This window comes from Pteropus vampyrus, unplaced genomic scaffold (genome assembly GCF_000151845.1).
Source record: "Pteropus vampyrus isolate Shadow unplaced genomic scaffold, Pvam_2.0 Scaffold619, whole genome shotgun sequence".
Classification (NCBI taxonomy): domain Eukaryota; kingdom Metazoa; phylum Chordata; class Mammalia; order Chiroptera; family Pteropodidae; genus Pteropus; species Pteropus vampyrus.
Window position 1 is genome coordinate 506,426 of NW_011889400.1, and position 27,500 is coordinate 533,925.

The window sequence follows — 27,500 nt, forward strand, 5'->3', positions numbered from 1 at the left end:
TTAAATAACTTGTCTAAGGCCACACGGATGATAAGTGATGAAGAAAGAATTAAAACTCAGGTGAATATGAATCTAAAAGCCATCTTTTCTCAACTGTTTCTTGCTATTCAAGCCTGCCATTGCCTCATTTAACTGAATTTACTCCATCCTTTATCTGTGCTGACCTGGACTCTCAGTTCAGGGGGATCATTACAGTTGGTTTTGACTCCCATTGTTCTGGTGTAATATGCTCTACAGGTTCTTATTTATACCTTGTCCAGGATGATGCTAGGACAGCCCAGGAGCGGCACTTCACATTTCATTTCTGTGAAACCATTGGGGCACAAATCTCAGATCGTCTTCATTCAGAATATGGAAATATCAGCAGGACATAATTTTTTATATAAGTCAAATCCCAAATGACACATGTGAAACATAATAGAAGTGACTTTCAGCCATGATAGCTTTGGCACACCTCACATCCTTTTGTTCAACCTCTCTTCCCTCACCGGAGAGCTGCATTCCTGGGAATGTCTATTGTGCACTTTTCCCACTCACCCTGGTGTCATTTAAACGGGAACATTACAGTTTTGCTAAGAAAACCTTTTCCTTCATTTGTAATGAATAGTGATTTTATCACTTTTGACCTTAAAATGAGTTTTCTGCCTTCAAATCTTTTAATTACCACCATTAGCAAATTCAAAGAAATACTTTCAGGTGGATCCCAGTTAGGGTTCTACTAAACCCTTGGTCCCCTCGTGAGTATCTTATCACCTGGGACGTTGATAGAAAAGCAGAATGTCAGGACCCTCTCTCCAGGAGCTACTGAATCAGTCTGCATTTTAACATGACCTGCAGGTGATATCAGCACTTTCAACTTTGACAAGCACTGATATAAAAAAATTGCAGATTCCTAGATAAGAAACAGCCTATCAGTGAAATGTACAGAGATGTATTATTTGCCTGGATCAATGTTATAATTAAAAGTCAAACCTTAAAGGACTCACGATGTCATTATCTCATGAAATGATACATTCTCAGTCCACAGGTGACACATTCTCAGTCCATAGGCCCCTGTGGTTATAATAGTCATTTGGAAAGGACTATTTCATTTTAGGTATGATCAGCTCAGAGAAAAGGGCTGATGGATGAGGGGCCAGATCATTCCAGTCAGAACAAGGAGAGATCTCTGCTGGAATTCTGTACCTTCCTCCCAGAGACAGCATCCTGAACCCCAGAAGTGTACCTGCCTGTCCAGGCCTGGGAGCCTTAGGACAAAACAGAATCATTAAATAATGTTCATGACATCATCTCCTCCAACTGCCAACAGTTTGGTGAACAGGCCTAAAGTTTAGGACTCACTTCCATTTTGGGAGAAAGTCTCTATCACATCACTTCTGTGAGGTAGTAGCAAAGAGTAATACTCTTCCCTTACAGAAGGCTCTCAATATCCTTCTTCTGGTGTTCTGTGAGCTGGGCCTGGGTACTTGACTACTAAACTTAAATCCTGATCTCTTTTTGAGAATAGCAGCCTGCAAAAAAGGGCCCCGATTCATCATTCCTCCTTGTATCCACACTTTTTGCCATTTAACTGGGTACTGCCCTCCCATTCTGTTCTAGGCTCAGCTACGTGACTTGCTTTGGGCAATAAAATGAGGGGAAAGTGAGGGTGAACAATACTGAGACTAGGTTTCAAGAAACCTCACGTGTTCCCATTTGTTCTCTCACACTTCTAGCATCTCCATGAGACCATACCTAGGTTAGCCTGCTAAAGGATAATACGTACAAGGGGCACAGCCAAGTTGGCCCATCAAGGCCAGCCAGTTAAATCTGTAGCCAACCAATATCCATACACATAAGAAAGCCCAGTCAAGATTTGCAGAGCCACACAGTCAATGCAGCTGACTTAGCCTCACAAGCAATAAATGCTTATTGTTGCATGTCACTGTGATCTGTGGTTGTGTGTTATACAGCATTCTTGTGGCAGTAGGTAACTGACACACTGATAATCAATTCAGTTGAGTTTCTCATAGATGTTTCCCTTTTTAATTTTTTTTATATTTACCATGTTTTTTCCCTGAAAACATTAACTTTTGTTAAGAATGCTCAGGGGCACAAAAGAAATAAAGAATCAGATTTAAAAAGTCAAGAAGAAAGCTCAAAATTGCCAAAAATTTGGCAATGCACAGTTATCTTCATTGCTATGATTTTCATATTACATACATGCAACATGTTCATGTCTCCATAAGGGCCATGGAGCCCTTAGTAGAACATATATTTCATTTCATCTTATACTAGGCATAATGTCTAGGGAAGGGGTTAAACGTGAGGGAGTTGAAATAGATGGTCTCTTTTATCTCTAATGCTGTGCACTAGAGACAGCAATGCTTGGAAAGAGCAGATAAAGTCTTCAAGCTCCATACTCAGGCAGCTCATGCCCAGCCTCCGAGTGAGCAAATGACAAAACAAAGTGGGGTGTGTGTCTCTGTGGACCTCGCCTGCCCACAGCTAAGGGGCATGTTACCTTGTTGGCGCATTTTCATGGTCCGTATCCTTATTGCCTCTCCTCGAACTCGCCCTTCACAGAAATAAGCACCATTGATTTTACTAGCTTTTTCTCTCTTCCAAACGACTTTTTTAGCCCATTCTCTAGTCACATCTTGAGTAACTTCCAGTGGGTCCTGGTGCTGATTCATTAAGGCTTCAAAGTCTCTTCCTATGATAATGGGCTCATTGGGGCGCCATCCAGAGGCAATACAGGTGAGGGGGAAAGTGAGGGTGAACAATACTGAGACTAGGTTTCAAGAAACCTAACGTGTTCCCATTTGTTCTCTCACACTTCTAGCATCTCCATGAGACCATACCTAGGTTAGCCTGCTAAAGGATAATACGTACAAGGGGCACAGCCAAGTTGGCCCATCAAGGCCAGCCAGTTAAATCTGTAGCCAACCAATATCCATACACATAAGAAAGCCCAGTCAAGATTTGCAGAGCCACACAGTCAATGCAGCTGACTTAGCCTCACAAGCAGTAAATGCTTATTGTTGCATGTCACTGTGATCTGTGGTTGTGTGTTATACAGCATTCTTGTGGCAGTAGGTAACTGACACACTGATAATCAATTCAGTTGAGTTTCTCATAGATGTTTCCCTTTTTAATTTTTTTTATATTTACCATGTTTTTTCCCTGAAAAAACATTTACCATGTTTTCCCTGAAAACATTTTGTGCTCAGGGGCACAAAAGAAATAAAGAATCAGATTTAAAAAGTCAAGAAGAAAGCTCAAAATTGCCAAAAATTTGGCAATGCACAGTTATCTTCATTGCTATGATTTTCATATTACATACATGCAACATGTTCATGTCTCCATAAGGGCCATGGAGCCCTTAGTAGAACATATATTTCATTTCATCTTATACTAGGCATAATGTCTAGGGAAGGGGTTAAACGTGAGGGAGTTGAAATAGATGGTCTCTTTTATCTCTAATGCTGTGCACTAGAGACAGCAATGCTTGGAAAGAGCAGATAAAGTCTTCAAGCTCCATACTCAGGCAGCTCATGCCCAGCCTCCGAGTGAGCAAATGACAAAACAAAGTGGGGTGTGTGTCTCTGTGGACCTCACCTGCCCACAGCTAAGGGGCATGTTACCTTGTTGGCGCATTTTCATGGTCCGTATCCTTATTGCCTCTCCTCGAACTCGCCCTTCACAGAAATAAGCACCATTGATTTTACTAGCTTTTTCTCTCTTCCAAACGACTTTTTTAGCCCATTCTCTAGTCACATCTTGAGTAACTTCCAGTGGGTCCTGGTGCTGATTCATTAAGGCTTCAAAGTCTCTTCCTATGATAATGGGCTCATTGGGGCGCCATCCAGAGGCAATACAGGTGAGGGATGTTTCAGCGTCAGACACAAGAGGTAGGGAATTGATCAAGATCAGGTCCATGGCACCATCCACTGTTCCTAAAAGGGAAGAGGGAGCATAATGTAAGAGGAAGGTTATTAACATGGCCCCATGGAATAAACTGGTGCTTACAAAGCCTTGTCTAAAAATAGCTGTGTGAGCAGTCTTTCTGAAATGCTACTCTGATCAAGTGCCTATCATCCATAGTAAAGATCCAAAACTCTTACCATGGTATCGCCTACAAATCCACTCCTCCCGTACTGCACACCCTATCTGCAATGGACTATCAGTTACTTTCCATCTCCACAAACGAGCTGTGCATTATATATCCCTACCCACTATAGTGCCTGAGTTAGGTATTCAGTAAAGGCTTGTTGAGTTAAATTTATGATAATGGTATTTTTGTCATTATTAGTTATAATTATTTTCATTAATTATCAATCAATTAATGATAATGTGTTACTGCCACAATAATTAAATATTCTAAAGAAATATATCAACTATATATACACTGTATGTTAAGACTATCATCATTGCCCAATTCCATATTAAATTTCACAAAATAATATAAGGACTAAACGAAGTCTGCATTTCCCTCTGAGCTTCATTTGCACCATCTGTAAAACAAGGCTAATAAGACCTATCTTGCAGGATTTATTGTGAAGATTAAATGAGATAAAGTACATAACTTGCCAAGCATTGTATTTGCTCTATATGGAGTATACAATGACCATTATTTCGGTTTTATTTATTCTGTTTCCTGAACACCTAGGCCCAAACCTCAGCCCTCTTTAAATGTAAAAACAAAATCCTATCTGACTTTTAAAATTTATTCCATAAATTATGAAGCACATTTTTAAAAGAAAATCCTTTCATTTCATGTTCTCTCTCCCTCCCTGTTTTGATTTCCGGTTTCTAAGACGAACAAATGGGCCTATTCTATGTTCTGTGCCTATTCTATCCTCTTGTTGAATGTGAAAATATCAAGGATGAAGGATGTTCTTTGGTTCCAGTGATGGTTGATTCTAAGGTCTATATAAAATGATTAGGGGAATAGATAGGTCAAACACATTGGGTCATGTGAATCAGCTGGGGTCTCGCAGACCTTTGTATAGATGTAAAGTGATTCAAGTAAGCTGCATGTTCTCTCATTAAATATCCATTAAATTTTCTCAACAACACTGCAAAGTATGCACTATTATTTTATTTTTAAATATGAAGATATGAAGTCTCAAAAGATTGAGTAGCTTATTCTATCCTCCACAGGTGTTGAAGCCAGAGCTGGAATTCAAATTCTCACTTGCCTTTCAATAACTTGGATACACCAGGCCCTTTCCTACCCCAGCATCTTTATTCATGTTGATCCCTGTGCCTGGAATGCTATTTGCCACTCTTTGCATGGCTAACTTCTGCTCATCCTTTGGATCTCAGCTTAAATGCCTTTCTCAGACAGTTTCTCTACCTACCTTAATATCTACACATTCTCATCCCATTATCCTCTAATTCAGCTTCCTGTTGTTTCATAAAGATTACCGTAATCGATGATTAATTTATTACTCTCTTCCACTAGATGGTAAATCCCATGAGGATGAAGATTGAAGATGATTTGTTTATAGTCTTTATATAGGGATATTCTGCCTAGTCTCAGCATATAGAGAACTTAGTAAGTATTGGATGGATGGATGGGATGGATGGATGGATGGGATGGATGGATGGATGGATGGATGGATGGATGGGATGGATGGGATGGATGGGATGGATGGGATGGATGGATGGATGGATGGATGGATGGATGGATGGAAGGATGGAAGGATGGATGGGTAGGTGGATGGGTGGGTGGATGGATGGATGGATGGACAGACAGACAAGAGACGGATAGATGGACAGACAGATGGGCAAATTTTATTCCAGATCTGTCTGATACAAATCCATTATTTACTTGGCTTCCACTTCCCCAATAGTGAGGTTAAAAGTGAAAGTACTCTCCTGAGTCTAAACTGACTTTCTCGTCCATATTTAAAAGACTATTTTAATAATTACTAAGTTTATAGGGAAAAAAGCAAATGTTACAGTTTTTACATAATGCCTTAGAAACGTGATCAGGTGTTGTTGAGCATTTGAGGCTTACTGGTACTCATTTTCCAGACCTTTGAGTAACTACTTATGCCAAGCATTGTGCCTGCCATGAAGTCCTCGATTTGTTTTGAATGGCAACTGCCAATGTCTGATGTATAAGGCGAAGTTTTGAAGATGTTACAACTAGGAGTTATATTTTTATCTGATTACTTAGAAAGAATTTCAATGTCAAATCTTAATACAAGTGAAAGTTAGAGTTGCATTTTTTCTCATAATGTTAACTCAATGCATGGGATTGAGGGAGAAAATCTTGACTAGATAGGTTTCCAAGCCTGACCCTGAAGCATCTACCTTGCTTCTAGACTCAATGGTAACTTTAAGATTGCAAAAGAAGGGACATAGGTTCCAGTAAGAAAAATTTTCCAATAGAAGATGAGCTAGGACACCGAGCAGTAAAATTATAGCCTCTAAAAATAACACCAGAGCACAGCTTCCCTTCCACATGCCTATCCAGTCTTGCCTCTGAGTGAACACCTCGTCATCTCTTACACTCACTCATTCCAGGCATGCTCCCAGAAAGTCATTAATTCTTTCAGCTCTGGTTCCATCCAGCCTCATTTATAGGGCAGGTCGAGTGACTTGCCAAAACCAAGGGATCTGCTCTGAACTCACTGAACTATGCTGACACTGACCATGGTTTATTTAATGACTTTAGGAAATAATAGAAAAAGCAGTTCATTTGAAAAGACAATCACATTTCATCTGTAAATCATTTCTAGATATTGACCTGGATTCTTTTTCCTTTTGCTCCTCCCAGTTTTCTCCCTTGATTTTCAGTAACAGAAAGGGAAATCGTGTACCCAAGAATCTAGACTTGACAACACTTTGCTACTCTTATTTATCATGCCAGTTATAAGAAGCTTTCTTCCTCCAGTGAGTCCTCCGTCCTATTTGTAAAGCCATTTACAATAAAATATCAGAAGGATTTTGTATATGAGCTTTAGATATGAGAAAAAAAATACCTACCAGATTCCTGGGGCAGATCTTAAAAATCATCTACTTAGTTTTCCTAAAATAAGAATCCATGTTTGTTTGAATTTTTGGAAGGTGAAACATGAAACTAAGAACAAGGATGACCCATTAGGAAAGAACTAGGTAGTTGGGAGACAATCATATGAAGAAGGCTTTTTATTGTACACTTATGTGTGCTGGCTTTTGAACCACTTGAATATTACCTACGCATAAAAATTAAATGTAAAAAAGTAAATGTGTTCTTACCCTTCCTTTGGAAGGGAATCAAGAGCCACAAAAATATAAATGTCTCTCATCATTTATTCCTACATCCACTCCAAATCTCCTTGGATTGCACCCAAATAATGTATTTTCTCTATCTTCTTTGGACTAATAATAGGAAATGTGATATCGTTCCACAATGTGGGAGGAAAAAAAACATGGGTTAAAATAAAATTTAAGAAAAGGGAAAAGAAGGGTGGCTAAACATAGCTTTTAAAGAAAATAGAGGAGCAGAGACCCTACTGCAATGGATATCGTGGCTTGTGGCCTATGGCTTCTTAAGAGTTCTGCTATTGACACTATGAAAGATATGATTGCAATCGCATGGCCAGTGCCACACAAGGAATCGCTATTAGGGACATCTTCCTAAGAATAATTGCCAAAAGATAGATCCCATCTGGGCTCACATCTATATCAGTCCCTGTGCCTAACACCTTTTCTTATATTATAGCACTATCCTCTCTAGTTTATGTTGGGGACGGGTGTTGAGCTGTTTCATTACAACCATAGTCTGAGGGTTCTGATCAAATTCATTATTAGTTCAATTTATACTTCTATGATCAAGGCTAAGAGTTTGCTATAAGTAAAAGTAAGATGCATAATTTTATATATCTTATATATGTTTTAGAGATTGATGCTATTTTTCCTTGACAAAGATCTTGCAAACACTTTTAAATATTTCCATAAAATGTGTCTTATTCACAAGGAAATACTTGCCATAATGGCATAGCATCTGGCAAGTTAACAAATGATTGTTCTTAATAATTGAAGCATAACAATAACCTAAAATGTTTTGTTCATTATATTTTTGTGTGCTATACTGAAGAGTATCTAATTTTTATAGTAACATAAAAATTCTCACTAAATTGCATTGTGGTACACTCAAAATGTTGTTTAAATCTTGTTTTTGCATTTAGATTTTCTTGTATTCATTGTTGCCTTGAATAATGGCCCATTAAGACATGGACATATTTTTCTTTAAAAATAGTCATCGAAATAGTTGTAGACCTAAATCAACACCCATATAATGAACTAAATTGAATTAGAAATTAGAGACAGCTGTGTTTTTCAAACTGCTTCAAGGAGTTATTTCTCATTTTCTAAAAAGTTTCTGAGAATGGTGGAGGTAAAGTCAATAGAGTGAATTCCAGACACCCACACACACACATACACTCTCACCAAGCTGTTCAACTTTCATCTGATTTTTACATTTGGGCTTCATGTAGTTTTCATTTGGGGGAAAAAAAATGATTTTGCTTAAATAAAAACATATAAAACCTCAAAGTCATCGCTTTTAACTATCTTCTTTTTACAGAGAAAAAAATGAAAGGTTAAATATGAATATCAATGAAAATACATTTCACTGCAGCACGATATGCTTATTCCAATGAGTCTTCTATCCCTCTCTTCCCACATTCACGTTTGGCACTGCTGCAGATAGAGCTCCCTGTCCTTTGAACTGTGGGTGGGCTTAGAGGAAAAAGCAGGTCAAATTATTGCGTAGTGAGGCTATTTCACTGTGCTTCTTATTACCTCAGAATTGTAGTGTTGGGTGGAGTTTCACTGATATGTATTTGGAAGAAGGTATTATGTCTTCATAACAACTGTCTGTATGGTTTCTTGGAAGTCTGGTATTGACTTAAAATTTTTTCAAAGTGTTCTTGATCAAATATCTCACTTTTATAACAGCAGTAGATATCTTTAAGTTCTAAATATTTAAAATGAGCACTGCCCAATGAGCACTATTTTGGTTAAAAGGATTTTTAAAATTGGGGGCTTGGCAGTGAACCAAAAAGTTCTTAGCTAAAAGCATTTCTGGAATCAAAGCCCTAAGCAATGAGCCAAAGAGGCAAAGACAACCTCCAAACTATCCAGGATACTTGGTGGAATTGTTTGGATTTTAGTTTTAGTTATTTGTTTATGCTGTCCAGAAAAGGAAAATTCTCTTTCTTTTTTTTTAAAAAAAAACCTCTCATTAAGTCATTTATATGTCCATTCATTCATTTACTAAACATATTCATTGAGTATCTCCCATGTACTATGTATTGCACTTGGCCCTGGAGACACAACAGTGAAATAAACATATGATTTCAACCCTCATCTTGCTTACAGGCAAATGTGAAAAATAGATGTGGAAAACTAAGCACATAAATAAGTATGCCACTGGAACCACAATAGGTACTATGAGAGAATTATAAGGTGCTATGAAATAGCACAATGATGAACATAATCAGACTTGGTTAAAGTCGAGGAAGGGTTTAGTGGATCAGGTAAGGCTCCCTGAGGAAGTAACATCTGGCCTGAATGAGAGTTGGAGTTACATGGGCAAGGAGAAAAAGATATGAGAACACAGTCAGAAAAGTCTTTTCTCTCAAAAAGTAACTACTGAGCAGAGTTTTAAGAATGAATAAATGTTTAATAGGACTCACCTTTAGAATGTTCCATCTTTTATCTATCCTAAAGTTGGCATTAATTTCTTTTTATTGGATCCTAAAAACTACTGGAGCCATTTCTACGGGTCAACCTTAAGTTAAAGTATTTTTAGTATCTTCTCTGCCTTCTTGTCTCCCCTGAAGAGATCCAATTCCCAGGCATGCTTCCAACACTTCAATCTTTTTTTGTTCTTCATTATCCTCTTATGTATGTAGTAATTCTCTTAGCAATAACTTCATCCTCAAGGTTTCTTCCAAGAAGATATTGGGAAACTAGTAAGAAGATACCAAAATGCACAAGACTAGAAATAACTAAAGGAAGTTACTAACTTTTTCACTGTATAGTTGAGTTTGGAGTGAGACAAGGACATCCGTGATGTGACTAGGCTGTGTCTAACAACAAATTGTTCTCACCCAGGAGTTGTGCCAAGCCAGTTTGCCCAAAGAATATGCCTACTTCCCATCCCTGCCTCCCAGCCAAATAGGACCGTCTGTCTGCTGGAGGAAACAGCATCCTCTCCCCACCTTTGAACACCAGAAATTTTCCATCCAGGATAAATAACATATGTTCTAATTAGAATTAGCTTCAGTCAGTTGGCAGGAAACTTTTTAATTCCAGGGAATAGACAGAACGTCCACACAGTGAGACTTTACTTAAGTCTCACATGCACTTAAATGCACTTAAATGCATACTCCATTCAGTGATGTGGGGCTGGAGGAAGCACGGTACTATCAAATCAAGGACTGTTTAAACTGGACGGTACTTTAGAGATTGCCTGGTACAAGCCTCACACTTTATAAATGGCAAACTGAGGCCATAGAAAAGAGACTGGTCAGTGGTCACATGAAGGGTAGTGGCAAAGCCAGCCTGCCAGTGCTGATGTCTCTGCAGGAGCCCTTCTGTCACTCCAAAGTAGCAGTATACATGGATAAATCTTGAATGTGAGGGAATGTGGAATGTTTACAAGTCTGGCAGGATGGCACCTGGAGGATCCTGGAGTTTGGTAGAAAGTGGGGCAAGAGAAGGAAGACAGTGAAGAGAGGCAGCCAAAAAGCTGGAAAGGGCACAGGACAGAAGTTGGGAATACCTGGAAATGAGGTTTGCCACCTCACAAATTCCCCCAAGCCTTACAATGCTGCCTTCTAATCTTTCCCATCCATTTTACCAAAGAGAGAGATGCTCTCCAACTGACCATGTTTACCTGGGGTCAGAAAATGTATCTGCTGTGAGAGGAATCTGTATTTGGAGCCAGGTCGCCTTCTCTTTCTGGGCTCTTCCGATTCAATCATCTGCCAAATTCCCTTCTGCCCATATGCTGCCCAAAATATGCATGCCCACTCCCACAGATATCTATATTCTCCAAGACAGAATTAAATAAAACTCTTTAACTCCTCAGTGCCCTGATCTTCAGCTCCCAATAAATAAGGCAATTTGATTTGCTTACATAAAAACCAAGAATATCCTAAAGTGACAACCCACTGAGAACTCTTAGAAGAGCCAACCAAAGAAATGAGTCTGTAATGGAAGAAGCAAGGATCATGATACTTGCTAAGAGGAGACTGACAAAGAATGATAGCTAGCTTTTCCAGCAGTCCTCAGATTATATCACACAGGAAAGAAAGCTAGCACTGTTTACTATATACTACATAATAGGTCCTAGGTGTTTTACAAACATTGTCCACTTGAATTCTTACAGTAATACTGAAGGAAGGAATTTCATTTCAAAATTCTGAAACTCAGGGATGTTCAATAATATGCCCAAGGTCGTACAGTAGAAAAATGGAATTTGAACCCAAGTCTCACTGATATTTTCATTACTACCCACTATGCTTCATTCTAAGCACCATGAGAGAAGTCAGTTTTCAAGTACTGATTAATGAATTAATAGATAAATAAGTGAGACTGACCTTCAGTGAATGAATTCATTCAATAATCATTTACTTAATAAGCACATGAGCTGGGCTCTATGCTGCATTCTGAGGGGTTAAGAAAAGAGTAAAATATGGTTTCTGCCTTCAAGAAGCTTACAGTCTGGTCAGCAAAAGGCAAAAATATTCTCAAAGCCATAAGGAAAAATAGTAACAGATTTCACTGTAAAAAATGCCCAAAACTTGTACACAGCAAAAGATCACATCAATAAAGTTAAATAGCCAAGTAGGAAAATATTGTTATATGTAAAACTTAAAAAGCCAATATGTATAACATATTAATAATTTATATAAATCAGTAAACCAGTGGCAATTCAGAGAGGAAGAGATACAAATAACCAACTTCAGTAGATAGGGGAAAAAAGTAGCCACATTATTTTGCATTTTCTTCCACTGAGTGCTTTGAGTTTACTTCTCCACCCCTTGAATCAAAGCATGGCCATTGTACTATCCTCGAGCAATGAAACATTAGCAAATGTAATACAAACAGCGGCTTTAAAAGTGCTTTTTTACTGGCCTTGCCCTGAGACCGTCATGAGGAGAAACTCTGAAAAACCAACTAGAGAATGAGAGACCACATGGAGTAGACATAAGCCATTCCAGCTGAGGTCCAATAGATCAATAGATCAACTGTCAGATATGTAAGTGAACTATACTACACCATCTCGCCCCAGCCAAGCCATCAGTTGACTACAGAGATCAGCCAGTCTAGCCTAGACCAAAGAACTTTCAACTGACCTATGGAACCATAAGGTATAGTAAATGCCTGTTGTTTTATCATTATGTTTTGGGATGATTTATTACTCAGCAAAAGCTAACATATACCAATAAACATATGAAAAGATGATTAACCTGACTACAAATCCCAAAATACAAACTAAAAGGATATCTCATTATTTGTCTATCAAACTGACAAAGAATAGAGAGAGTCATGATATCTAGTGCTGGCAGATAAACAGGAACATGTACATTGTTGACAGATAGTATAATTGATAAAATAACCAAGTGGAAAAAAATCGTTATATGTAAAACAGAGTTAATATGTATAATATATAAATTCTATAAATCAATAAAGCAATGGCAATTCACAGAGGAAGAAATACAAATAGCCAATTGTAGTATTTTGAAAAAAAAAGATCACAATATTTTGAATTTCCTTGGAAATACAAAATACAGTTATAAGACTTTCTTGTAATATCTATGGTAATTGTAAAGTTACATAAAAGCTAACCTAATTCATCACTTATCATATGTCAGGCATGACTCCAAGTGTTTTACACATAACTCACTTAATCGTCATAGCAATCTTATAAAATAGGTACTATGATTATCTTTATTTTACAGAAAAGGAGACTAGGGAAAGAGAGGTTAAATACTTGGTCATTGTTACACAGGTGATTAGTGGTAGATCTGATATTCAAATTTAGGCAGTTGTGTTTCAAAACTCATTCTTTTAACAATTAAACTATACTGATAACATACCAGCTCATATCAAAAATATGTCTTCCAACAATTCAGTAAAGAAAGGTTGGTCTTTTCAACAAATACTATTGAAACAATTGGACATCTACATACAAAGAAAAGTAAGCCAGCCAGCCAGCCAGCCAGCCTTGAACTAAAACCTTCCACCTGAAAACGGATCATGTTAAACATAAAAATATAGAGCTTTTGGGATATGGAAGAAACGTTTTCATGATGTTGGGGTTGCACTGAATTATTAGCTATTACACCAAAAGTGTGATCCATAAAGAAAAATAATTGTTAAATTAGATTTTATCAAAATTTAAACTTGGATATGTGAAAGGCACTGTTTAAAATACAAACCACAGACTGGGAAAAATATTTGCGAATTGCATATGTGATAAACAACTTGTATCCAGAATATATGAAAAATCTCAAAACTTAACAGTAAGAAAACAAACAATTCAGTTTTTTTAAATGTGCAAAAGATTTGAGGCACCTCTCCAGAAGAAGATACACATAGAGATGGCAAACAAACACACAGAAATATGTTCAATATCATAAGCTATGAGAGAAATGCTAATTAAAACCACATGAGATACCAATATGCACCTACTAGCATGGCTAAAAAAAAAAAACCCTTACCCTCCTCCACCCCCCAAAAAACCCGTGATGATACCAAGTGCTAGCTAGAATATGTAGCAACTATAACTTTCATTCATTGTTGGTAGTAATGTAAAATGGATGGTCCAGTCACTGTGGAAAATGGTTTAACAGTTTTTTATAAAGTTAAAGACATATGTACCATATCACCCAGCAGTCTCACTCCTAGGTATTTACCATACAGAAATGAAAATTTATGTTCATAAAATGAATGTTTAAAACAGCTCTATTTATTAATAATCTCCAAAAACTGGAAACACCCAAATGTTCTTCGATAGATAAATGTATATAAACATCCACACAATGGGATACTACTCAACAATAAAAAGGAATAAACTATTGATACTTGCAACAACAGGGCATTATGCCAAGTAAAAGAAGCCAATATCAAGAGGCTACTTACTGTATGATACATTTATATGATATTCTGGAAAAGGTGAGCCTCTAGGGATGAAGAGCAGGTGAGTGATTGCCAGTGGTTAGGAGTAGGAGAGATTTGACCACAAAGAGGAAGCACAAAAAAGATTTTGGGGGGTGATTCTGATGTGGTAGTGGTAGCATGAATCTACATATGTACTAAAACTCATAAAACTGTACACACATTATGAAGTTAGTTATATTGTGTATTATTTTTTAATTGTAATAAAAAATATATCTTCCATAATTACCAATAAAAATATGCAAAGTTATGGCAAGGATATTCCTAGCAGTCTGTAGCCACAATTTGGAAACAACGCAAAGTTCACAAGTAGCAGCATGACTAAATAAATAACGGTTCATACATATAATGGAATATTAAAAATTAGTATGGAATTATGTCCTTGACATACTAAGTGAAGAAAACAAGGTGCAGAAGAGCATGATCTCATTCTTACCAAAACATAAAGTCTAGAAGTCATGCACCAACCCAATATCAGTAGTATCTCTGGCTAATGAAGTCGCCAGGCTTGGGAATCAGGAGTGAAGTGAGGAAGAAGGTAGATGTTCACCTATTGTTTTACATACCTAGTATTGTATTTCTTTTGTCTTTTTAAAATACAGGTTTTTAATTTTAGACAGGCATATGGCAACTAATCCACCTAATGGCAGCATTCTAAAGAATTACCTACATGTCTGTCTCCTTCCTTAGAGAGTGAGCTCCCTGAAGAAAAGGCCTGTTTTGTTCATCTTCAATTCCTCAGCACCAGGCACTGTTTGACAGGCTGTACATATTTTCAATATGTTTCAGTTGAACCGGAAGAATTCAACAGTGTTTGAAAGTAATGTATCTTAAACCCAGGTGACTATTTTGTGAATTATTAATTGCCTGATACCATCAATGCAACAATGGACTAAAAACTTCCATCTTAAAGTCCTGTCTCATTTTTCTCATCTGTAAAATGGAGAAATAAAATATAAACCATTATCTTTTGTATAAAGAACGATTTGTTCTTTATTACGCCAGTTTGATCGAGTGAATTTGTATAAACTACGGTCTGTGTCAATCTCAGAGGAAGGTTTTTTTAAAATTATTTTTTAAGTTGTCTTGGAGCTAAGACACGCACAAAAGGAAGAACTGCTAACAGCTTTGTGTCCTGCTGTGTGCCTACTCTCCCTCACACTTCAAACCCACATGAACAGGAAACAGGCCTGTCTTGAGGTAGGGAAGATTCCCCTGTGTTTTCTTTAAAAATCCTTTGATTCTTGCCACATCTCTCACAGGGCTGACCTTACCAGGAAACCCATTCTCGGCACACACAAGTGATTCTGGGAAAGCCGTTTCGCAAGCAGCATGATGGTGTGGCGGCAGCCTCGAGGAGGACCAGGGGGCAACTGGAGACGAACGTAAGCCACTTTCTCCCTGAGCCTCCACCAGCTGACCTAGGAGACCTCTCACCTAGCCTAAAACTTCCCTTCATCCGCCCCGCCCTGCCTCAGTGCGCATGTCGCTGGGCCAAGACCCTCCTTTGCATTTTTTTCATTGTCTGTAAAAGTGGGTCTGTGTACGATCTGTTAAAAGTTAAGCTGTTATGCGTTGCTTCTCTTTGTTCTGAAGCTGGACAGTAGCTTCAGCATCAATCCTCTGGCTCACCAGTGGGATTATGATCTCAGTAGTGGAAGAGGGCTCAGGGGCACCTCGCACCTCATATTTTGTTCAGGAATTGCTTCCATGATTAGAAACCACATCTTTGGGAAGCAGTTTGTCTGGTCAGTCCCTTCCCTGCATTAAAAATAATAAAATAATCATCATCATCATCATTCGTATACTTCCAAATTACAGATACATTCTAGGTGGAATTCCAACTAAATCTTTGTGAATTTTTCCTCTATAAAACAGCAGACCTGAATGTCTCAGAGGTGCTAATCTATGTGTGTCTCTGTTAAGAAAGGGTTCTTGAGAAGCCCTGAGTGTGATAGCATAATCCTCTTGGGCTTCTGCCAGATCCCACATTTATTCCGGTGGCAATGACATCATTCCAAACATGTCAGGAACTCTTCTTAAGGAATTGTCCTTGGAATCTTTGCATGAGCTATGCTCCTGTCCTGTAATGCCCTCCTCCAATGTTTCTCCTATTTCCTTGTTCAACTGGATAATTCTTGCTTAGCCTACAAGGCTTGGCTCACGCTCCCGCAAACCCCGAGAAGCCTCTCAGATGGCACAGGGTAGAGGCTGTGTCTTATGGACAGCACAGACATGGTATCTAGTAGGTATGGCTGTGGGACAGGCTATGCTCCTATATACAGCAGCTGCCAGGCAGTTTATCACTCTAATGGCTTATGTGAGCAACTCCTCCTTTATCTTCCCAAGTAGACAGTGTAAGATCTACTAGACTCTTCAGGCAGCAAGGAGACAGAGCCTGTCTGTGCAGTCACTTGAGGGAAAGCAGTCCGAAAACATGAAAGCCAGAAAGGAAATTTCATTAAATGTTTAAGATACTCTGGGAATGGGCTGGGTCCATTTTCAAGTTAAATTTAATATACAAATTTAAACGTCATAATCTTTCTAAAACTAGGCTAGTCCCTGACTCTTCTCTACATTTTGACGAGGTGTGCCCCTCTCCAGCTACCCTCAAACCTCCTCCACCTAGCTCTGGATCCATGGAGGCTGCCTATGTCCAGCCCCAGAAGGAGATAGGAGGGTGGAAGGAAAGTGTGGTCAGGGTTTTTACTCTCCTAGCTCCTTGCCTGATGAACCATCTACAGAAGCCACAGCCTGGTAGACAGATTTACCTCACTACTGCTCTATCTGGATTCAATAATGGCTCTTCTCCTTTGTACCTTCGGGTCTATGCTCATTTCAAGCAACACTTATTTCCAGCCAATCCCTTTATGTAAGTGAAATTTTGTGCTGATGTCTGATAACTAAAACAGATAAAATCATGCTTTCTGTGGCTTGGCAGACAGATAAGAGCCCAGCTTTGTACCTACTCCCCCAACCTTGAAGCAGTCCCTGGACTCCTCCCTAGAGCTGCTATTTCTTTAAAAAAAAAAAAAACAGTTTGCAAATTACTACTATCAGGTATTTGCTAGTTGTTTTTCAATAGCAGTGTGTCAATTACACATGGATAATTACTAAATTTTTAGTAGTAGGGTAATAGCTACAATTTATTAAATACCTACTACCATTCGGATATTTTAAATGCATTGCTTTACTTAATTCTCACAACAACCATGTGAATTAGTCATCCCCATAACATAGATGAGGAAACTGGCTTAGACAAAATAAGCAACAGTGATGACTAAATGAGATCTTAAATGTAAAAACATCCGAAACAGTGTTAAAATTTGTAACTCTTCCTTTTCCCTGCCAGAGAGCTTGGCACAGTAGGTTCTACTTGGTATCTATTTACCTTAGTACTTTGATCATCCCACCAGAAATACATGACTACTCTATTTGTAACACCATGAATCTAAAATAGCAGCTTTCTCTTGAATCTAATTTCCCATTATTCCTCCTTGCGGAAACTCAGTGAGTGGTCATGGCTTTAGCCCAGTGATTATGGCCTGACCAGTACTATGGAAGACTCATTTCTGTTTTCACAGAGATCTCACCAACTCCCAAGACTTCAGTTATTGCCTGTTCCAAATCTAGGTCTCTAGTTCTAATCTTTTCTCAGCTATCAAGACATGTAAAAATGCCTACTGGACACCTAGATAGACATCTCGAATGCAATATGTCTAGAATGAACCAAGCATCTTATTTTCTCTTAACTTTCCCTTTCCCATGGTCTCTTAAGCCTCCACCTTTTCAGTAACAGATGCTTAAAAACTCTGAATTATTGTCAACAACTCTCTCTCTCTATTCATATCCAATCACCATATGCTGCCCATTCTAGCTCTATCTAGTCTCCACATTCAACTCTTTTTCATACTTTCATTCTCTCACTTGAACTACTGCAAAATTTTCGTGCCTTTATAGTTTCTTTAGCCCCAAATTCTCTACAGGCTTTTCTCTCCTGGCCATTGCTGACATTGTCTTTCTTCTAAGAATGCCCTTTCCTATGTATATTTACCTGTTCAAGTCACCCTCTTCCAAGACTCATCTTAAATCTCAGTGGGAATGGGAATGTGTATTCCATTACTTTGCACAATTCAAAAAATAAAGTTCAAATTTGCCAACCAGCATAACTGAAAATTCAAATTTACTACATGTGTTTTTGAGAGAAAGAAAACAAAGGACTAAGATACACCAAAGGTGAGGGCATATTTAAGTAACAATATCATGAAATAGAAATATATCCTCTTAATACTAAAGTCTGAATCTCAGAGTTAAATTGTCATCTGACTAGCACTTTTGGTATAGCCTCTTCCAACTTCCCACTAAAATAAAAAAAAAAAAAAACAATGAATTTCAACTACAGTGCTAAGCAAGACTGTCAATCAGCCTACTGTTAGCATCTAGTAACCACAAAGACCAATGGAATTAAAGTTAAAAAATGGATTTTCTTTATTACAATATTTTAATGTCAAAAATCCTTCTTAAAATTAAAAATATGTACTGTTAAAAGAAACTTGGATCTCAAATTCCATATTAAGGTAGCAAAGACTTAGAAAGCTGAAGGCAGGATGAAAGAAAGTTAATGCGTGCTGAGTTCCTCACTCGTACACAGATGTTCAAAATATGGTTTCACTATTTATTGTGATTAATGGAAAAGTATAGGTTAAAAGAGTGGTTTTGAAAAACATAAAGGTAACCTTTATTTATTTTAAAATAAAAAAACAGTGTATATATATATATATAAATATATGTACGTATGTATATATACACATATATATATCAAAAATGACTAGAGAAGATAAATGTAAAAATATAAGTCGAGTGAGAAAAAAACAGGAAAAAATAAAAAACTAGAAGCAAACAGCAGGGAAATTTTTTAAAAAATCAAAGCATAAAATAGTACATCAGAAGTTAAGATTAAAAACATTTATTATTAAAGATAAATGTTTAAAATCACCTATAGAATGACAAATATTCTGGGAAAATTAAACCTTCCAATTGATGCTTATGGGAAACTCACTTAAAACAAAATCACAAAATTTGAAAAACAAAAAGATGGGCAAAGAGTTTATCAAGCAGTAAAAATGAAAAAAGAATGAGAAAAGAAAACAAAAATGATAATATTAGTTTCAGACAAAGTAGAATTCAAGACAGAAGGCACAAAATGGAACAAAGTCTATTATATTATGTTGACAGAAAATAAAGTCCACAATGAAAGAATAGTGGTTATGCATCATTGTGCTCCAAACCATATAGAATCAAATACATAAAAACTGGTAAAAGCAAAGAGACTGGGAGGAAAGCACAATATTCTGGGAGATAGCATTGCACCTCTCTCAAATTTTGACTGATGAAGTAGACTAAAGATCAAACATACAATTTATAATAATAACAATATATATGTATCTTTTAGGTATATGTAACTTTATACTTTAAAACAGAGAATTCTTTTTTCCCTCCAATCATTCCTACAGTACTTACTAAAATTGAGTACACCCAATGGAGACAATGTTCTAAAGACCAGTGGGTAAGGTAAAAATTGTTTATAAACAAAACTACTTTTAACAATCCTTTAAATCACCCATAAAGAATAATGTGGAATTCCATCATTTATCCACAAATGTCACAGGCTAGGTTTTCCTCTACCACTGGAACAGATCACCGTTGCTTTGGGTGAGAACCAGATAAAGTACAGTAGTCCACCCCTATTATCTGCAGTTTCACTTTCTGTATTTTCAGTTACCTGTGGTCGACAATGGTCTGAAAATATTAAATGGAAAATTCCAGAAATAAACAATTTATAAGTTTTCAGTTGCACACCACTCTGAGTAGTATGATGCAATCTCACACTTTTCCACTGCATCCCATCCAGGACATGAACCATCCCTCGTCCAGCACCTCCAAAAAATTCCAGAAAGTTGATCTGTAAACAGTACACAACTATTTGCACAGTAGTTATATTTTAGTAGGTATTGTAAGTAGAGATGATTTAAAGTACATGAGAGGTTGTGTGTAGGGTATATGCAAACAGTATGCCATTTTATGTAAGAGACTTGCACATTCAAAGATTTTGGTATCTGCGGGGGGTCCTAGAACCAATCCCTCAGTAGATACTGAGGGATGAGTGTCTAGGGTTTGGTACTATCTTGAAACTAGCAGTTTCAAGCATCTCCTGGGGGGCTTGGAATGTATCCCCCACAGATAAGGGGAGACTACTGTAGTTGCCTGGTGTTCAGGAATCAAGCAGCACAAAAAGTATGTAACTTCAAACATGGTTGTCGCAAATGGAGCACGAGAAGCCACGGAACCAGGGACCAAGCTCAGTCTAGAGCATATGCCCGTGCAGTGGAAGGGCAAGTGAAATCACCTGCACTGTTTTATATTTGTATATCTTTTAGACTAAGCATATGTAGTTGAATTTGCCTATCTTAAATAAGTTTGGTGAGGCTCAGAGGTGATATTCAAAATACTTAACAACCTGGGCCAACTAAATTAAAATGGACACTGACTTGAGCACCAGAAAATGTTCTGAAAGACCCTGATAGGGCCAAATCTTTGTTGCTGAATTATTGGGAACTCTAGAAGTCTTAAGGGCGGGATCTAGGCAGCTAAGGTAGAAGAACAGGAGAACTTAGGAGACCCAAGTAGCCGGTATTTACCAAAACAGCACAGAATTATTTTACTCTTTTAACAATCAATACAGATGAACCAATACAAATCAGTGGAATATCAGCCTTGCTATAACTCATACTATCCTACACATACACACACACATACACTCTCAACTCAGTGAAGTCCAACAAAGGGAAATTGCCCATGCAATAATCCCAAATTACAACAAAACAATCCAAACACAATAAAGCAAGTTTAACAATATGTTATTGAATAAACAAAAAAGAAAACCAACCCCTTAAAATCATAAAGCAGTCTTCCAATTATTAATTTGCAAAAAAGATCATAACTAAAAAGACAAGATTTCTAGAAAATAAAAGATAAGAACTCTACTTTCAAAACTGCTATAATGATTCCAAAACTGCTTTCAGAGACACATTTACAGCTTTAAATACTTGGCTTATTAATGAATATAAATAAACCAAGAACTCTACTCAAGAAATATTTGTAAAAGACCCAGGAAAGTTTATGGGAGAGGAAGAAAAAAGTAAAGCTAAGTAAAGATATTAATAAACTCAAAAATAGAAAAATGAGAATTTCAAGAATGTTCTTAGAGTGGGTAGAATTCACAATAGCAAGCTTCTGAAATCTATTTAGAAACTAAAATTGAGAGTAAAACAAGAGATAAATTCACTCTTGTGGAAAAGTCACTTTAAATCATAAGAAAATCCCGAGCATAATTCTCAGTTAATAGATTTGAAAATATACAAAAATGATTTTATTAGGAAATATTAAATTCCTAAAATTAAACTCAAATAGTACAAAGCCTGAATGATATTATAAAAATTCACAGGGCAAGTTGGTTTTGATGATGAGTTTATGTAGTAAGAACTATGTATTAAGAACTTATGTTTATGTAATAAGAACTTTTTTTAAAATAAGAACTTCTATTTATTGTAGAATTTCTCAATATAATTGTTGTGATTCTATGATTTTCAAATATTTACATAAGTTAATATCCTTCGTTACATTATGACACTGCCCAGAAAAAGTTTACAACTGTTTTCCAAACATTAAAAAAAAAAAAAGGAAAAAGTAACAGTAATCTTCCAAAGGTAAATATTACCATAAACCCTACATCAGAGTCCCCAACCCCTAGACGGAGGACCAATACTGGTCCATGACCTGTTAGGAACAGGGCCTCGTAGGAGGAGGTGAGCGGCAGGCAAGTCAGCGAAGCTTTATCTGTATTTACAGCTGCTCTTCAGCGCTAGCATCACCCCCTCAGCTCTACCTCAGATTATCAGCCTAATGTCCCTGATGCCAAAAAGGTTGGGGACCATTGCCCTACATGGAATGATATATATAATCCTTATATATTGTTAGAGAAGTAGCATGATGACAAAGCAGTTGGAAAGATTACATTCTGACTTCTGGTATATACTTATGTACCCAATTATAATATGCCAATGGGAAATGCTTATATAAGTAATTGTTATTCTTACCTACACACTTCCTGGCATTTACAGTTTTAATTAGGATGTACTTATTTTTAAGCATTTATTTATTTGCCAAGCATTTATAAGGAAACTCTTCTCTGTGGGTTCTATGAGATGATAAATAAATACAACAGAATCTCTACCATTTGGTGATTATAGCTAAGTAAAGCAGATGGGGTATATCCAAAATTATTTATAATACAAGATATACTGTGAAAAGTGTCATAAACAAGAAATAAATGCAGTGGTATGAAATTTCAATGTAGCAATTACTTTCAGCCAAGAGAATCAAAGAAAGCTTTTTCAAAGAGGCAGAATTTGAGCTGAACTTAAAAATGAACTTTGAAATTTATCAAATGTTTTTAGAATTTTAATTGAGGTTAACATAGTGTGTTTCTCCTTTAGACCAATTAACATATTAATAACTTCTTATTAGTAAGTCATTCTTATATTCCTGTAAGAAAAAAATGCTTTTTTTAAAAAAAAATATTATGTTGGATTCGATTTACATTTATGTTATTTTATACTTTTGCATACTTATTCCTGTATATTTCAGGTGACTGGTGGATGGTTTTCTTTCTGTGTACCATCTTTATCAAGTTTTATTATCAGGTTAATATAAAATGAATCATATAAGCTTTCTATTTTTTTCCATATACTAGAAGAATTTACCAAGAGAATCTTCAGTCTCTTGCAAAATATAAGAGGATTACCTGGTAAAACTATACTGTTTTGGATCCATTTTTTAAATGAATCTTTAAATTAAATTATCGGGATGACATTGGTTAATAAAATTATATAGGTTTCAAGAATTAAATAATACGTCATATGTATATTGCAGTATGTGGCCAGCACCCAAAGTTAAATTTCCTTCTGTCACCTTATATTTGATCCACTTTACCCTTATCTACTTCCCCACCTCCAGTAACCTTTCCCTCCAGTAACCACTAAACTGTGATCCATTTTTTTAAGGTAACTGAAAATTGATGGTATTTTCAGTTTCCTCCATGGCTTAAGATTTTAGAATTTATTTGCATAGAACTTTACATAGTTTTCTTGCCCCTTACAGTTTTTAATAGGCTTCTTTTCTGTTTCTATATCATTGTTCTTTCTCTAATTTTTTAACTGAATCTTTTTAAAATCTCTTGGTTATTTACTTATTTTCACCAGAAGGACTGGTCCTCAAGATGACTAAAACTGGGAGGCACAAAGGCCAGCAGGAAAGGACATACAAATTGGCTGGAATAAAGACATTGGAGGTAGAAAAAAAAAGGTAAGATTTTTATTAAATGAAATACTTCTTTAATAGCAGTAAGCAGAGAAAGAAAAGACTGGGTCCTTTATAAGAAATATTGTTTGTCTTAGTAATATAATAATGCTTTTTAAAGTACCATTTTATTATCCCCACTTAAATGAGTGTATCTTAATAAGCAAGCACATTTATCAAACTAAATGTCTTCAAATATAAGTGATGTGGCTAAGAGTTATATTTATGCAGATGAAAGTACACTGAAAATTGAGAAATGTGTGTGTGTGCTAACCATGTATGAGGCTGGGAAAGCTGGTTGTAAGCATTTTGTTTAATTTCCTCTTGCTCACCCTGAATCAACAGGGAGCAATACTTGTCCCATCTTTATCCTCCAAGGGTATTTTGATAATAGTTGAGGAAATATACAAATTACTTTGAATCTTCATAAATGGGTGGTTAACAAGAAAACTGCAAAGCTTTCTTTTAAAATATATTTGAAGACATACCTTTCCTGGCTAATATTTATAAATTTGATCTTCACCACAATATTTATCACACACTTCAATTTTAGTGTTTCTAATCTAATTGACATTCAGGTTGTTAAAGAGCTCGAGCCTCAGTCTGAAACATCTCAAGGCAGCATCGTAATTCCTCTCTGCAGTGTAGGTGACTGGAAATGTCAAACATTGATTGGATTGTCTCCATACTGAAATAAGTAGAGCCATTTTATAAGGAAGCCTCCCTTATTATGTCGTTGGCCCTCCCCTCTTCTATTACCAAGCACAAGTACAATGAGATCTCTTTCTTGGGATTCCATTCAAAACAGCTGAAGCTTTCACACTCCAGGTCACCTCTCACAGTTTCTTTATTTCTCGATGCCTTAAGGAAGGCCATTTCCTCCTGGCCCTGCTGAGAAATCTAGTCAAGTGGTAGCGTCTCTGCTCTCACGCAGTAAACCCAATCTAACAGTTTCCCTGCTCAAGCTTTCAAATCACTTTCTTAATACTTTGTCAACCACTTCTAGCATCTCTAACTTTCACATCATGTCAAAGCTTCAAGGAGCCATCCCAGCAGCATATTAGGGCCAATTCCAAGTGTTCTTGCCAAGACATTAAACCATGAGTCACAGAAGAGTGCTGCCTAAAGAACATTTTTTAAAAAATGAAAAACTACCAATTCTCTTAAGCTAGTATAATCCTGTTACCTAACCTCAAATAAATATCTGAAAAAACAAAGTTATTACTCCTTATCTTACTAATGAAAAAACAAAATCCTAAATAAAATATTAGCAAATCAGTTCGATAGTTTATTAAATGATTCCTCTTGTATAGATACTATGGGTTTATCCCCAGAAGTCAAGAATGATTTAGTATATGACAACTGTATTAATACATCACCCGATACTTAATAGTGCAACATGAAATGTGGAGGACCTATGTGAAAATATCTATGAAATTCTTCCAAAAGATAAAAAAGACTTAAAGACATGGAGAGATGTTTTCTGTTTTTAAGTGGAAAGTTAGAACATTGGAAAGATAACTCTTCCTAAATTAATTGATAAATTTAACATAATCCCAACAGGTGACACAAAAGAAAAAAAAGGCCAAGCAATACGACAGGAGTTTAAAAAACAGATGTGTCTAATACTTGATGTGAAGTTGTTTGCATTGCCTCAGTATAAACCTCATCTTCTTCTCAACTCATCTGTTAAGTGAGTTATACTCACAAAAAAATCTGTTATGTCTGTGTTTATGATAGTTCCTATCATGTACCTGTGGGTCTGTCTGTGTGCAGAGAATGTTGCCATTCTTATTTTTAATTGATGTGAAAGGCTGGGCTGAACATCTAGGCTGACATCAAGTTGAACAGAGACCACACAGGCAGGAGTGAGCAAGGAAGGGAGTGTCTGAATTAAATTAAATCAGATCCTCAGACTGTGCTCAGCGTAGGACGTAACCATGAGAATGCAAGTACCCTGGGAATTCACAGGGAAATCTGGAGGAGGGCATTTGAATTCCATGGGGAGGGATACAAAATTCAATCTTATCTGGAAAATGTTAACAGTGGCTATCTCTGGATGGTGGTATTGTATACACAGAAAGATAAACATTAAAAATAGTTGAATTCTTGGGAAGGAAAGCAAGTGGCTTGTGCTGTGCACACTAAGCCCTAGGTTTATAGTAGCGACTTTCATCGTGGTGACGTGTCTGAACATCTGCACCTCCAGGTGCCCTTCACAGAGCTGTGCCTATCTCAGAATAGATCACATTGCAGTGGAAGGCCAGGAAGCTTAGCACGGCTGAGCAGCAGAGTGATGCAGCGTGTAGTCAGAGGCTAGAGAATCAAGCCATCCTGTTCTGTATCCCAGGTCTGCCACACATTACTCCTGTAATCAGACTTCTGTGCCTCAGATTGGTCATCTGTAAGAGGTGATGATACTAACCTCTAAACATTTAACTGAGGATGGATAAATGTACAGATCTACATTCATATGAAAAAAATCTTTTGTATATTTTATGAATGATTTGTTAAGAGTGTGGCAAAAAGTAGAATAGTTAATAAACGGTGATGGTGATGCTTATGATTCCCTAAAGTTGTGAGACCCATGAAGAGAAAATGAGGTTTCAGTCTCCTGCAAAATCATCATAACTAGACACTCCTGAAGTGTAATCTTGCCTGCAGAGCCTATCATGGGAAAAGCTAACATTTTTAGTAGCATTTTTATCTTATATCCATCCATAGAAAATGAGATCCAGAGAGTGAGCTAGTGAATACTACCCAGCACAATAATGGTGCAAGAGGACAAGGATCTCTTTAAAATTTTATTTCTCTGGACATGGTTCCACAGTGTAGCAGTTAGCACATCTGCTTTACAGGCAGAAGGTCCTGGGTTTGCACTCCAGTGGAGCCAAGGTCCATGGTCTATGGCCATGCCACCCTGAACATGCCTGATGTCTGATCTCGGGAGCTAAGCAGGGTCAGGCCTGGTTAGTACTTGGGTAGGAGACCACCTAGGAAGACCAGGTACTATAATAAATAATAATAATAATAAATAAACAGGCATAAATAATAATAAATAAATAGAATAAAATTTTATTTCTCACCTTTTTTGTCTCTTTCTTTCCAGTTAGTAAAAGCCCAGAGAAGCAATACAAATACAGGTAAGAAATGAGCTGGGTCAGCATATATGTTTCTAAAAACTCAGAAGTGTATTACTTCTAAGTCCTGGGCTGCATGGCTAAAGCTTCCATTCTTTTATTCTGTTAGATCTTCAAATGGATTTGACTTCTAGGAGGGGCCACAAAGTTTTAACTTGCGGTTTATCTAATGGTGGAATCTGACTCCAGCTATAAGCTCCACTTTATAGTCTAAGGTCACAAGCGGAAAACAAGTTATCGTGTGCTCTACAAACTTAAGTCCAAAATCCCTGGACTCAGAATTTTAAAACATGACTAATCAGCAGAGCCCTAGATTTCAAATAGAATTTTTGATATTCTTAATTTTGGCTCCTAAAGGAGTTAAAAACTAGGTTAAATTGATTTTAGTTCTTAATGCAGAATGTACTCAAAGAAAGCCACATTTTGCTCTTTTCTGTGTGCTTAAAATTAAAACCTGATTGCTGAGGTCTGTGTGATTAAATTCAAGATGTTAATGTTTCAAAGGGAATTCAAAGAATTCAAAGAAACAACTGCACACATTCAGTGATTCTCAAGCACCTATAGAACTTCAGGTTGGTAGGCAGTAAATCTCACAGTGTAATTGAGTTGATATTAACTCTTGATTCGAGTCTATACAATTACTAATATCAATGCAAAAATTGTTCATCCACCCCAAAGTCTGCTTTCTAGCAAACAAGCTGTATTATAACACTGACAAAAATTAATGTCATAAAATTTATACCTTAAAGTGTACTCCCTTTACTCACTAGA

The 27,500-nt window shown here is 36.9% G+C and overlaps 1 protein-coding gene across 3 annotated transcripts in view; it reads right to left on the reverse strand.

Annotated features, from left to right (window-relative positions):
* Nucleotides 1-27,500, reverse strand: part of TEK (TEK receptor tyrosine kinase) — a 101,155-nt gene that overhangs the window by 54,511 nt on the left and 19,144 nt on the right. For 2 of the 3 annotated variants that reach the window (XM_011384727.1, XM_011384726.1), the window contains exon 2: nt 3,627-3,938. The exons of the other annotated variant lie outside the window; for it this stretch is intronic. In XM_011384727.1, the coding sequence (XP_011383029.1) occupies nt 3,627-3,938 (312 nt within the window). The remainder of the gene's footprint in view (nt 1-3,626; nt 3,939-27,500) is intronic. 3 annotated transcript variants of the gene reach the window in all.